The sequence below is a fragment of the Ornithorhynchus anatinus genome, chromosome 2 (genome assembly GCF_004115215.2).
Source record: "Ornithorhynchus anatinus isolate Pmale09 chromosome 2, mOrnAna1.pri.v4, whole genome shotgun sequence".
Classification (NCBI taxonomy): domain Eukaryota; kingdom Metazoa; phylum Chordata; class Mammalia; order Monotremata; family Ornithorhynchidae; genus Ornithorhynchus; species Ornithorhynchus anatinus.
The window spans coordinates 160,847,532-160,860,966 of NC_041729.1; the positions used below are offsets into that span (position 1 = coordinate 160,847,532).

The 13,435-nt window shown below is 46.3% G+C and overlaps 1 protein-coding gene and 1 non-coding gene across 4 annotated transcripts in view; one reads left to right on the forward strand and one right to left on the reverse strand.

Annotated features, from left to right (window-relative positions):
• Nucleotides 1-1,925: 1,925 nt before the first annotated feature.
• The window catches only part of RXYLT1 (ribitol xylosyltransferase 1), a 32,805-nt gene continuing 21,295 nt past the window's right edge, over nucleotides 1,926-13,435 (forward strand). The window contains exon 1 of one of the 3 annotated variants that reach the window (XM_029047912.2): nucleotides 1,926-1,958. In XM_029047912.2, the coding sequence (XP_028903745.1) occupies nucleotides 1,937-1,958 (22 nt within the window). In that variant the 5' untranslated portion in view covers nucleotides 1,926-1,936. Of the gene's footprint in view, nucleotides 1,959-11,445; nucleotides 11,673-13,435 lie in introns of those variants that run through there. The other 2 variants (XM_029047921.2, XM_029047903.2) reach the window with 2 other exon arrangements.
• LOC114809849 lies at nucleotides 1,969-2,106 on the reverse strand. Its single transcript, XR_003757623.1, has one exon. It is a non-coding gene; the product is annotated as a small nucleolar RNA SNORA7 (small nucleolar RNA).

Sequence of the window (13,435 nt, forward strand, 5' to 3'; positions counted from 1 at the left end):
AACTGATATTAAAACCCAGATCTTCTGATTCCCAGGCCTGTGCTTCTTGGTAAATTCTCCTTTCCATCAAAATTCACAAGTGTGGGCAATCCAATTCTGTGACTTAACTGAATGAACAAAAGGAAATTTTGTTCTAAGAGTCCGCCAATCTGAAAAAAAGTTTGGTGCAAAATATTAGGAAAAGTTTGGAATGGTTAAAACAACTCTGTAGGTGTTCTTGCAGAAGCATTCTCTTTAAAATAAATAAAGCAGATTTGAAAGGTCTCTTTCTTCCCCTTCCAAACCGCTACCACGTTAATACAATCACTCATCCTATCCCGCCTAGATTACTGAATCAGCCTCCTTGCTGACCTCCCAACCTTCTGTCTCTCCCCACTCCAGCCCATACTTCACTCTGCTGCCCTGATCATCTTTCTACTAAAACATGTACGTGTCAGCCCCCTCCTCAAAAATTTCCAGTGTTTGCCCATCCACCTCTGTATCAAACAAAAACTCGTCACCATTGGCTTTAAAGCATTCCATCACTTTGCCCCCTCCTACTTCACCTCACTTCTCTCCTTCCACAGCCCAGCCCACACGCTTCACTCCTCTAGTGCTAACCTTCTTACTGTGCCCCCATCTCTCCTGTCTCACCACCGACCCCTGGTCCACATCCCGCCTCTGGCCTGCAACGCCAAATTCAACAGACAATTACTCTCACCCCCATCAAAGCCCTGATGAAGGCCCATCTCCTACAAGAGGCCTTCTCAAACTAAACCCCCCTTTTCCTCAACTCCCACTTCCTTCTGCGTCACTCTGACTTGTTCCCTTTGCTCTTCCCCCCTCTCCTAGCCCCTTAGAACTTATGTTTATATCTGTAATTTTATTATTTGTATTGAGGTCTGTCTCCCACCCCCGTCTAGACTGTGAGCTCGTTGTGGCCAGGGAATATCACTATTTATTGTTGTATTGTAAGCTCTTAGTACAGCACTCTGCACACAGTAAGTGCTTAATGAATATGATTGAGTGAATGAATGAATGCAAGTGTTCCTTCTTATAATAGATTCTAAGCTCTGAGCTCTTTGTGGGCAGGGCATGTGTCTGTTGTTATACTGCACCCTTTAGCGCTTAGTACAGTGCTTTGCACACAGTAAGTGCTCAATAAATACAATCAAATGAATGAATTAATTAATATTATTTAGCCTCTAGTCCAATTGTTCTTTTTCAGAATAATAGATTACAGATATAAAAATTATATTTGGCAGCTATTTGGTTCCCCCAGGGCAAAAATATGGCTGATCTTTGTCATTTTGAATTTTCAGCATGTTGACAGGAGCCAGAGTTGTTTTCATCTTCACAGACTGTTTTTTCTTTGAAATTTCCAGTTCGGACCAAATTGAAAAATCCTGAAAAGCTTATTGAAAACAGGTGAAAACCTGCTTCTCCATATTAATCTCAAGTCACTGTTAAATCCCCTTTGGACTCCCTCCAAGTAAAATAAAAACAGTCTGTCCTCAAGATTGCATATTCCCATAATAATTTCACCTTTATTAAGAGAACGATTGCTTGAGAATCCAAAGAAAATCAATCAGTCATATCTACAGAACACTTACTGAGTGCAGAGCAGTCAGTCGGTCAATCGATTGTACTTATTGAGTACTTTCCGTGTGCAGAGCACTGTACTGAGTGCTTGGGAGAGTACAATATAACAATAAACAGACACACTCCCTGCCCACAACAAGCTTACAGTCTAGAGGGATCTTGTGTTGTCTTATGCCATCGAGACATCTCCGATCAATAGCGACTCCATGGACGCATCTGTCCCAGAACACCCCACCTCTATCTGCCATCATTCTGCTAGAGTATCCATAGAGTTTTCTTGACAAAATTCCACAAGTGTTTTACCATTGCCTTCTTCCACTAGGTAAACTTGAGTCTCCATCCTGGACTCTTTCCCATGCTGCTGCTGCCCAGCCCAGGTGAGTTTTGACTTGTAGCAGATTGCTTTCCACTCGCTAGCCATTGCTCAAGCTAAGAATGGCATGGACAGACCTCTGCTTGACTCTCCTTCTCATTGCCGAGACTGGTAGAGTACTGGAAACTCTCCAGATGAGATCCTGAGAGGGGTTTAGAGGGGTAGACAGACATAAATATGAACTACAGATATGTACAAAGTGCTACGGGAGAGAACAACTGTACTATGTGCTTGGGAAAGTCCAGTGTAACAGAGTTGGCAGACACATTCTCTGCATGGCTTAGTGCAAAGAGCAAGGGGTTGGGAGTCGGAGTTGTGGGTCCTAATCCTGCTCTGCCACTTGTCAGCTGTGTGACTTTGGGTAAGTCACTTAACTTCTCTGTGCCTCACTTACCTCATCTGTAAAATGGGGATTAAGACTGTGAGCCCCACATGGAACAACCTGATTACTTCGTATCAACTCTAGTGCTTAGAACAGTGCTTGGCACATAGTAAGTGCTTAACAAATACCATAATTATTATTCATCAATCAGTGTTTTTTATCGAGCACTGCTGTGTGTAGAACATTGTACTAAGTGCCTGGAAGAGTACAATCAGAGTTGATAGATATTTTCTCTTCTCACAAGGAATTTATAGTCTAAAGGACTAAGGAAATTGAGAAACTCGGCACTTGGAGTCTCTACATAAAGGGAATAAAAATCAAATATGAATAGATCAATCAATCATATTCATTGAGTGCTTACTGTGTGCTAAGTACTATACTAAGCACTTGAGAGAGTACAATATTCATTCAATCATATTTATTGAGTGCTTATTGTGGACAAAGCACTGTACTAAGGGATTGGGAGAGTACAATATAACAATATAACAGACTCATTCCCTGCCCACAACAAGCTTATATCAATCAGTGATATCTATCCAGCACCTGCTATGTGCTGAGTACTATTATGTAGTATGTGGGATAGTATAGTAGAAGTAAAAGATAGGGTCCCCGTTCTGGAGCACTTTACAACTAAATGGAAGAGACATTCCCTGCCCTCAGTGAGCTTACAGTCTAGAGGACGAGCTTGTTCAGGTGCCGGTGAGCTGACTGCATTTTAGCACCACATTTTTGATCATCTTGTCCCAGATTTAAGGTTAAGAACGGTCCTTAGGCATCACTGATGAAAGCACTCCGGGAGATGAATATGTCTTCTGAGATAGATTTACGTGTGGCAGCTTCAGTCGGTTGCAAACTAGTGTATGTTCCCACGGTCCAGGATGCAATGATAGATCAATCAAGCAATCATTTCATTGCTCTCTTACTTCATATGCAGAGGACTGTATTAACCACTGGAGAGAGTCCAATAGAGTTGGTTGAAATGACCCCTGCCCTCAAGGAATTTGCAATTTAGTGGGGAGAGAAAGACACGAAAATAATTTAACGATAGATGGGAGAAGGAAAAGTGATTTATATAGATGATTGAGCATTTAGGTAACAGAGAAGCTTCTAGAGAAGCAGCGTGGTTCTAGAGAAGCAGTGTGGCTTAGTGGAAAGAGGCGGGGCTTGGGAGTCAGAGGTCTTGGGTTCTAATTCCGGCTCTGCCACTTGTCAGTTGTGTGACCCTGAGCAAATCACTTCACTTCGCTGTGTCTCATTACCTCATCTAATGGGGATTAAGACAGTACAGTGCTCAAGCACTTAGTACAGTCCTCAAGCTCCTAGTACAGTACTCAAGCACTTAGTATAGTGCTCTGCACATAGTAAGCACTCAGTAAATACTATTGAATGAATTAAGACTGTGAGCCCCACGAGGGACAATTGGATAACCTTCTATCTATCCCAGCGCTTAGACAGTGTTCGGCAAATAGTAAGAGCTTAACAAACACCATCAATATTATTATTATAGGTTAAGTAAGTGGATATGTACATATAGGTCCTCGAGCTGGTCAGAGTGGATTGAAAATGTATTCTGAAATGTATTCCGCGAAGCTGTTCCAGCTCAACAAGTTTAGAGCAGCATTCAAAGTCTGAAAGACTGTGGCTCGGGAACTGCAGCTCTCTAAGCAGTGTGGCTTAGTGGAAAGAGTGCGAGCTTGAGAGTCAGAGGTCTTGGGTTCTAATTCCAGCTCCACCACTGATCAGCTCTGTGACTTTAGGCAAGTGACTTCTCTGTGCCTCAGTTACCTCATCTGGAAAAAGGGAATTAAGACCGTGAGCCCCACATGGGACAACCTGATTACCTTGCACCTACCCCAGGGCTTAGAACAGCGCTTGGCACATACTAAGCGCTTAACAAATGTCGTTAGTATAGTGGTATTAAGGGCTCAAGAACAAGGAAACCTGCAATGAGCGGGAATAATGTACTGCACTGCTACAGGCTGGGGATGCAACAGTGGGGTCTGCTGCCACCTAGCGGAGAACCGACCATGTTTGACATAATAGTAATACTAATAATGATGTTACTTTTGTTATCATAATAATGCTAATAATGATGGTATTTGTTAAACACTTACTATGTGCCAGCCACTGTACTGAGTGCTGGGGTGGATGCAAGTGAATCACGTTAAACACAGTCCCTGTCCCATGTAGGGCTCACAGTCTCAATCCCTATTTTACAGGTGAGGTAACTAAGGACCTGAGAATTGAATTGACTTGCCCAAGGTCACCCAGCAGACAGGTGACGGAACCGGGATTAGAACCCACGACCTCTGACTCCCAGGCCTGACTCATTCCCTTATTCTCATGTGGGCAGGGAATACCTCTGTTGGATTTGAGGAGGGAAGGTGTTCCAGACCAGAGGCAGGACGTGGACCAGGGATCGGTGGCTTGATAGACGAGATCAAAGCACAGTGAGAAGGTTAGCATTCGAGGAGTGAAGTGTGTGGGCTGGGTTGTAGTAAGAAAGTAGCAAGGTGAGGTGCGGGGGAGAGGGGGGCAAGATGAGGGACTGCTTGAAAGCCAATGGTGAGGAGTTTTTGTCTGGCATGGAGGAGGATGGACAACCACTGGAGTTTCTTGAGAAGCGGGGAAACATATCCTGAACTTTTTTGTAGGAAAATGATCTGGGCAGCAGAGTGAAGTATGGACTGGAGGGGGGAGAGATAGGAGGCTGGGTGATGAGCAAAGAGGCTGATGCAGGAATCCAGTGGGGATAGGATGAATGATGGTATTAATAATAATAATGTTGGTATTTGTTAAGCACTTACAATGTGCAGAGCATTCTTCTAAGCGCTGGGGTAGATACAGGGTAATCAGGTTGTCCCACCTGAGGCTCACAGTTAATCCCCATTTTACAGATGAGGTAACTGAGGCACAGAGAAGTTAAGTGACTCGCCCACAGTCACACAGCTGACAAAAGGCAGAGCCGGGAGTCGAACCCATGACCCCAGACTCCGAAGCCCAAGCTCTTTCCACTGAGCCACACTGCTTCCCGTGTTAATGTGGTAGCAGTTTGGATGGAGAGGAAAAGGTGGATTTTAGTGATACTATGTAGGTGGGGCCAAGAGAATTTAGTGATGGCAGCTTGGATGGAGAGGAAGGGGCAGAATCTGGAGATTATTAAATGCCATCAGGTCATTTCCAATTCATAGCGACTCCATGAATATACTTTCTCCAGAGCATCCTGTGCTCTGCCAATAATTCGCACCCTTTCTAACGGTTCTTCCTTTATCGTTCTTGTGGTCTCTATCCATCTAGCTCCTGGTCTGCCTCTTCCACCTTTTCCCTGCACTTTTCCTAGCATTAATGTCTTCTCCAGAGAAGCAGTCCTCCTAATTATGTGTCCAAAATACGCTAATCTAAGTCGATTCATTAGGCCTCCAAAGACCACTTTGGTTGAATTTGCTCCAAAATCCATTTGTTTGTTTTTTGGGCAGTCCATGGAATTGGCAAATGCCTTCTAGAAAACCACATCTGAAAAGAATTGATGTTCTTTCTATCCTGTTTTTTCACCATCCAGCTTTCGGATCCATACATGGTCCCTGGAAACACCACAGAGCTGACAAGTGGTATTTTTGTGGCAAGGGAGTGGGTGGAGATGGAGCATAGAAGGGGATCCAGAACTGAACCTTAAGGGACCCCTACAGATAGGGGGTGGGAGGCAGAGGATGATTTCCCGAAGGGGACTGAGAACGAGAGGTTAGAGGAGAAGCAGGAGAGGGCAGTGTCCCCAAAGCTGAGGTTGGATAATGTTTCCAGGAGAAGGGGATGGTCAACAGTGTCAAAGGCAGCTGAGAGGTTGAGGCAGATTAGGATGAGGTAGAGGCCATTGGATTCGGCAAGAAGGAGATCACTGGTGACCTTTGAGAGGGCAGTTTCTGTGTAGTGAAGGGGACGGAAGCCAAATTGGAGGGGGCGTCAAGGAGAGAATTGGAGGAAAGGAGTTTGAGACAGTGGGTGTAGACACTCTATTCTCCCTCCTACATAGAGTGTGAGCCCCATGCTGGACAGGGGCTGTGCTCAACCTAATTAGTGCTACTATTAAAGGGAGGCTCCTTCTTCTTCAATAATAATAATAATTATGGCATTTGTTAAGCGCTTACTATGTGCGAAGCACTGTTCTAATCGCTGGGATCAGGTTGTCCCATGTGGAACTCACAGTCTTCATCCCCATTTTACAGGTGAGGTAACTGAGGCACAGAGAAGTTAAGGGACTTGCCCAAAGTCACACAGCTGGCAAGCGGCTGAAGCGGGATTGAACCCATGACCTCTGACTCCCCAGCCTGTGTTCTTTAATAATGTTGGTATTTGTTAAGTGCTTACTATGTGCAGCGCACTGTTCTAAGCGCTGGGGTAGACATAGGGGAATCAGGTTGTCCCACGTGGGGCTCACAGTCTTAATCCCCATTTTACAGATGAGGTAACTGAGGCCCAGAGAAGTTAAGTGACTTGCCCACAGTCACACAGCTGACAAGTGGCAGAGCTGGGATTCGAACCCATGACCTCTGACTCCAAAGCCCGTGCTCTTTCCACTGAGCCATGCTGCTTCGACCCATAGCGACTCCATGCACACACCTTCTTCAGTGCATCCCATCTTCTGTTATCAAGTCCTTCTGGTACGTGTAACCAAAGAGTTTTCTTCGTAAAGATTCAAAAGTGGTTTACCATTGCCTTCTTCCACACAGTAAAAACCTGAGTCTGCCATTGTCTTTGATCAACCTTTTGCCCGCTCGATTATCCACCTTTGACTCTTTCCCATGCTGCTGCTGACCGGCACAGGTGAATCGGCCTTGCTTGATGCTTTGGTTTAGACCTTTCCATTATGGGTAGCCCTATATGGCATAGCTCTAAGTTTCATCAGCGTACACAAACCTGCCTGCCAAGATAAGACGGTAAGGTAAGGTGTCGACTCATAGGAGAGGACAGGGAAGTGGTGGTTGTAAATGTGAAATCATCTAGCCTCCCTGCATAGGTGAGCCGCAACTAGGTGAAGAGGAACCCGGGAGAGGAACGCAATGAAAGTGGAGCATAGCAGAGGGACAGGCACCCCCTGGAGTTCAGGGATAGGCTCTGGGGCTCAGGCAGACTCAGGACAGCTTCTGTACTACATCATTACATGCTCAACTACCTTGCCCCCTCCTATCTCACCTCTCTAGTCTCCTACTCCATCCCAGCCAGCACACTTTGTTCCTCTAAAGCTAGCCTGCTCACCACACCTCCATCTTGTCTATCTCGCCACTGACCTCTTGCCCACGTCCTGCCTCTGGCCTGGAACACCCTCCTTCCTCAAATCTGACAGACAATTACTCTCCCCTTGTCCAAAGCCTTATTAAGGGCACATACAGAGAAGCAGCGTGGCTCAATGGAAAGAGCCCAGGCTTGGGAGTCAGAGGTCATGGGTTTGAATCCGGGCTCTGCCACTTAGCTGTGTGACTGTGGGCAAGTTACTTAACTTCTCTGTGCCTCAGTTACCTCATCTGTCAAATGGGGATTAAGACTGTGAGCCTCACGTGGGACAACCTGATCACCCTGTATCTACCCCAGTGCTTAGAACAGTGCTCTGCACATAGTAAGCGCTTAACAAATACCAACATTATTATTATTATTATCTCCTCCAAGAGGCCTTCCTTGATTAACCCCTCCTTTCCTCTTCTCCCACTCCCTTCTGCATCACCCTGACTTGCTCTCTTTATTCATCCCCCTCCTAGCCCCACAGCACTTACGTCCATATCTGCAATTAAATTATTTGTATTAATGTCTGTCTTCCCATCTAGACTGTAAGTTCATTGTGGGCAGGGAATGTGTCTGTTATATTGTTATATTGTACTCTCCCAAGCACTTAATACAGTGCTCTGCACACAGTGAGTGCTCAATAAACAATAGACTGACTAGATACAAATTAGTCAGGTGTTTTATCCTGCATGGCATGTATATTTCTGCTAGTGTATTATTAAAACAGTTAAGAATGCGATGCATGTAATATAATCACCTGGACTTTACACTTCCGTGACAAGAAACTGTCAGAAAAGGAGTGTTCTATTAGGCCTCAGCTTCAAAATAGCATATTCTTAAGAACAAGGAGTGAGTGATGGTCACAGAATTCTTTCAGGGTGATCTCATTCATTCATTCATTCAATCGTATTTATTGAGCGCTTACTGTGTGCAGAGCACTGTATTAAGCTATTGGAAAGTATTATTCAGCAATAAAGAGAAGCAATCCCTGCACACAACGAGCTCACAATCTAGAGGTAGGAAGACAGACAGCATTACAAGTAAAGGGGCATCAATATAAATACATAAAATGACCCCGAAGTGGCTGGGGATAGAATTGCTTAAACAAGTTTCACCGGAGTTTTTTCGGTTGGTCTTGCAGACAGAGACAAGAAGATCAACCTTCCTCTTATTTGTTTGCCTTTGTTGTTCCTATTGTTCTCTAGACTGCAAGATCATTTTTTATGGTATCAGTTAAGCACTTACTATGTGGTGGTAGGCTTGTCGGGAGCAGGGGGACCGGAACTGCACTATCCGCTTCCCCACCCCACAGCACTTGTATATATTTGTACATATTTATAATTGTGTTTATTTTATTAATGATGTATATATATATATATCTATGATTCTATTTATTTACATTGATGCTATTGATGCCTGTCTACTTATCTTGTTTTGTTGTCTGTCTTCCCCCTTTTAGACCGTGAGACCACTGTTGAGTAGGGATTGTCTCTATCTGTTGCTGATTTATACTTTCCAAGCACTTAGTAAATGCTCAATAAATACAATTGAATGAATGAATAAGAATAATGATATTTGTTAAGCGCTTACTATGTGCCAAGGACTGTTCCAAGCCCTGGGGTAGATACAAGGTAATCAGGTTGTCCCCCATGGGGCTCACAGTCTTAATCCCCATTTTACAGATGAGGTAACTGAGGCCCAGAGGAGTTAAGTGACTTGCCCAAAGTCACACAGCTGATAAGCGGCGGAGCTGGGATTAGAACCCACAACCTCTGACTCCCAAGCCCGGGCTCTTTCCACTGAGCCACATTAAATGAGTGGGGGTGGCAGGGCCCGAAGTGGAGGTGGGCGGGGACGAGATGGGGTAGGGCAGGGTCGGATCCGGGATCAGGGCACGTCACCCCGCTCCTCTAAAGTCTCAGGGTGTTGCCCATCCAACCCCATAGCAAACAAAACTCCTCACCATCTGTTTCAAAGCTGTCTATCCCCTGGCCCCCTCCTACCTCACCTCCCTTCTCTCCTTCTTCAGCCCAGCCTGCACACTCCTCTCTTCTGATGTTGCCAACCTTCTCACTAGGCCTCCATCTCACCTTCTCTCCCTCGACCCCTGGCCCACATCCTACTCCTGGCCTGGAAGGCTCTCCCTCCTCAAATCCCACAGACAGTGACTCTCCCCGGCCTTCAAAGCTTTACTGAAGGCTCCCCTCCTCTAAGAGGCCTTCCCAGACTAAGCCCCACTTTTCCCCATCTCCCACTCCCTTCTTTGTCGCCCTGACTTGCTCCCTTTGCCCTCCTCCCCCTGACCAGCCCCACAGCTCATATATAATAATAACAATAATTTTTTTTGTTAAGCGCTTACTATGTGCCAAGCACTGTTCTAAGCACTGGGGTAGATACAAGGTAATCAGGTTGCCCCACCTGGGGCTCAGAGAAGCAGCGTGGCTCAGTGGAAAGAGCCAGGGCTCGGGAGTCAGAGGTCGTGGATTCTAATCCTGGGTCTGCCACTTGTTCAGCTGTTTGACTGTGGGCAATTCACTTCACTTCTCTGTGCCTCAGTTACCTCATCTGTAAAATGGGGATTAAAACTCTGAGCCTCACGTGGGACAACCTGATCACCTTGTATCCCCCAGCGCTTAGAACAGTGCTTTGCACATAGTAAGTGCTTAACAAATGCCAACATTTATTTTTATGCCCGTTTTACAGACAAGGTAACTGAAGCACAGAGAAGTGAAGTGACTCCCTCAAAGTCATTCATTCATTCATTCAATAGTATTTATTGAACGCTTACTATGTGCAGAGCACTGTACTAAGTGCTTAGAATATTCAAATAGGTAACAGATAGAGACAGTCCCTGCCCTTTGATGGGCTTATGGTCTAATCGGGGGAGACGGGCAGACAAGAACAATGGCAATAAATAGAGTCAAGGGGAAGAACATCTCATATAAACAATGGCAAATAAATAGAATCAGGGTGATGTACATCTCATTAAGCAAAATAAATAGGGTGATGAAGATATATACAGTTGAGCGGACGAGTACAGTGCTGAGGGGATGGGATGGGAGAGGGGGAGGAGCAGAGGGAAAGGGGGGAGAAGAGGGTTTAGCTGCAGAGAAGTGAATGGGGGGGGGTAGCGGGAGCAGAAGGAAAAAAAGGGGGGAGCTCAGTCTGGGAAGGCCTATATTATATTGTACTTTCCCAACCCCATGTACAGAGCTCTGCCTAGTGTAAGTGTTTCATAAATACGATTGGATGAATGAATGGATGAATGAATGAATGGATGAATGAATGGATGGGTGGATGAATGAATGGATGGATGAGTGAATGGTTGGATGAATGAATGGATGGATGATTGGATGGATGGATGAATGGATGGATGAATGGATGGATGGATGAATGGATGGATGAATGAATGGATGAATGGATGAATGGATGGATGGATGGATGGATGGATGGTTGGTTGGATGAATGAATGGATGATTGGATGGATGAATGACTTGGATGACTGGATGAATGAGTGGATGATTGGATGGATGAATGACTGGATGACTGGATGAATGAATGGATGGTGGGCGGGGCCATAAGGAGGAGGGGCGGTGCGAAGGGAGGGGAGGGGAGGAGAGGGAAGGGGAAGGGCGGGTCCGGATCGTGGGGGCGGGGCCTATCCGGGAAGGGACCTATCGGAGGCGGCGGTGGGCGGGGGCCGGGGCAGAAGTGGGCGTGTCCTGCTCGGGGTGGGCGGGGCCGCCAGTGCAGGGGCGGGGGGGCGGGCGGCGTAGTGTCGTGCAGCGCGCTGGGGGTCGGCCGTGCGGTGCCGTGCCGTGCCGTGCCGGGTCGTGCCGGGCCGGGCCGGGCCGGGCGGCAGCGCGGAGGGAAGGCGGGTGGGTGTGTCGTGCGGGATGCGCGGGTGGCGGGGCCGGTGGGTGCGCGCGGGGCTGGGCCTGTACGGGCTGCTGTCGCTCTACGCCGCCTACAGCCTCTTCTTCGCCAACCCCGGGCCCCGCAGGGCGCCGCGGGACCGGACCCGGACACCGCCCCGCACCCGGACCCCCATCCGGACTCACCCAGGTGCGCGGGCCCCAAACGGCCGCCCCCCTTAGGCCTGCTCGCAGGAGGAACCGGAGGACCACCAGGAGGAGGAGGAGGAGGACTCCTACTGCTCTCCTCTCTCTTGAGGCCCCAATTCTACTTTCCAAGCGCTTAGTCCACTGCTATTTCTTATATTCTTAGAATTCAAATGCTCGGCACATAGTCAGCGCTTAAATACCAACCTTATTATCCTATGGATATTATATTATTCTATATTCTACTATATCGTAGTAGACTCATAATCGTGTTGGTATTCCTTGGCCTTTTCTGGCTCAGTGGAAAGAGCCCGGGCTTGGGAGCCGGAGGTCATGGGTTCGAATCCCAGCTCTGCCCCTCATTCATTCATTCAATAGTATTTATTGAGCGCCTACTATGTGCAGAGCACTGGACTAAGCGCTTGGAATGGACAGATGGGTAGCAGATAGAGACAGTCCCTGCCCTTGGGGTCAGCTGGGTGACTGTGGGCAAGTCGCTTCACTTCTTTGTGCCTCAGTTCCCTCATCTGTAAAATGGGACAACCTGATGACTCTGTATCTCCCCCAGCGCTTAGAACGGTGCTCTGCACATAGTCAGCGCTTAACAAACACCGACATTATTATTATTTGTTAAGCACTGACTATGTGCCAAGGACTGACTGTTCCAAGCACTGGGGGAGACTCAGGGTGGTCAAGTTGTCCCACGTGGGGCTCACAGTCTTCATCCCCATTTTATTTATATGTTATATATTTATGGTATTTAAGCAATTACTAGGTGCTAAGCACTGTTCCAAGCGCTGGGGGAGATACAGAGTCATCAGGTTGTCCCACGTGAGGCTCACAATTCTCATCCCCATTTGACAGATGAGGGAACTGAGGCCCAGAGAAGTCACACAACTGGCAAGTGGCAGAGCCGGGATTAGAACTCGTGGCCCCTGACTCCCAAGCCCGGGCTCTTTCCACTGAGCCACGTTCCTTCTCTATATTAGGTTCATATTATATTCATTTTATATTTATATTATATTCATATATTCGTATTATATTCATATTGTATTGTATTGTGTCACCTTATATTATAAAGAGAAGCAGCGTGGCTCAGTGGAAAGAGCCCGGGCTTGGGAGTCAGAGGTCATGGGTTCGCATTCCGACTCTGCCACTTGTTCAGCTGTGTGACCGGGCAAGTCACTTCTATAGGCCTCAGTTCCTTCATCTGTAAAATGGGGAGTAAGACTGTGAGCCTCACGTGGGACAACCTGATTATCCTGTATCTTACCCCAGCGCTTAGAGCAGTGCTCTGCACATAGTAAGCGCTTAACAATACCAACAGCATTAGTATCATTATTATTCTCTGGGCCTCAGTTCCCTCATCTGTGAAATGGGGGTGAAGACCATGAGCCCCATGGGGGACAACCTGATTACCTTGTATCCACTCCCAGTGCTTAGAACAGTGCTTTGCACATAGTAAGCACTTAACAAATACCATCATTGTTATTATATTTATTTTATACGTTATTCATAACTTATTTCATTAATTCAATAGTATTTATTGAGCGCTTACTATGTGCAGAGCACTGTACTAAGCGCTTGGAATGTACAAATCGGCAACAGATACAGTCCCTGCCCATCAACAGGCTTAGATTTAGATTTCTATTTGTTATAAAATATGTTCTATAATATATATAATGTGGTTTATATAATATATATGTGGTAGAGTTTAATGATTATATTTTCTAAAATATATCCTCTGTTATATACTCTATCGCAATA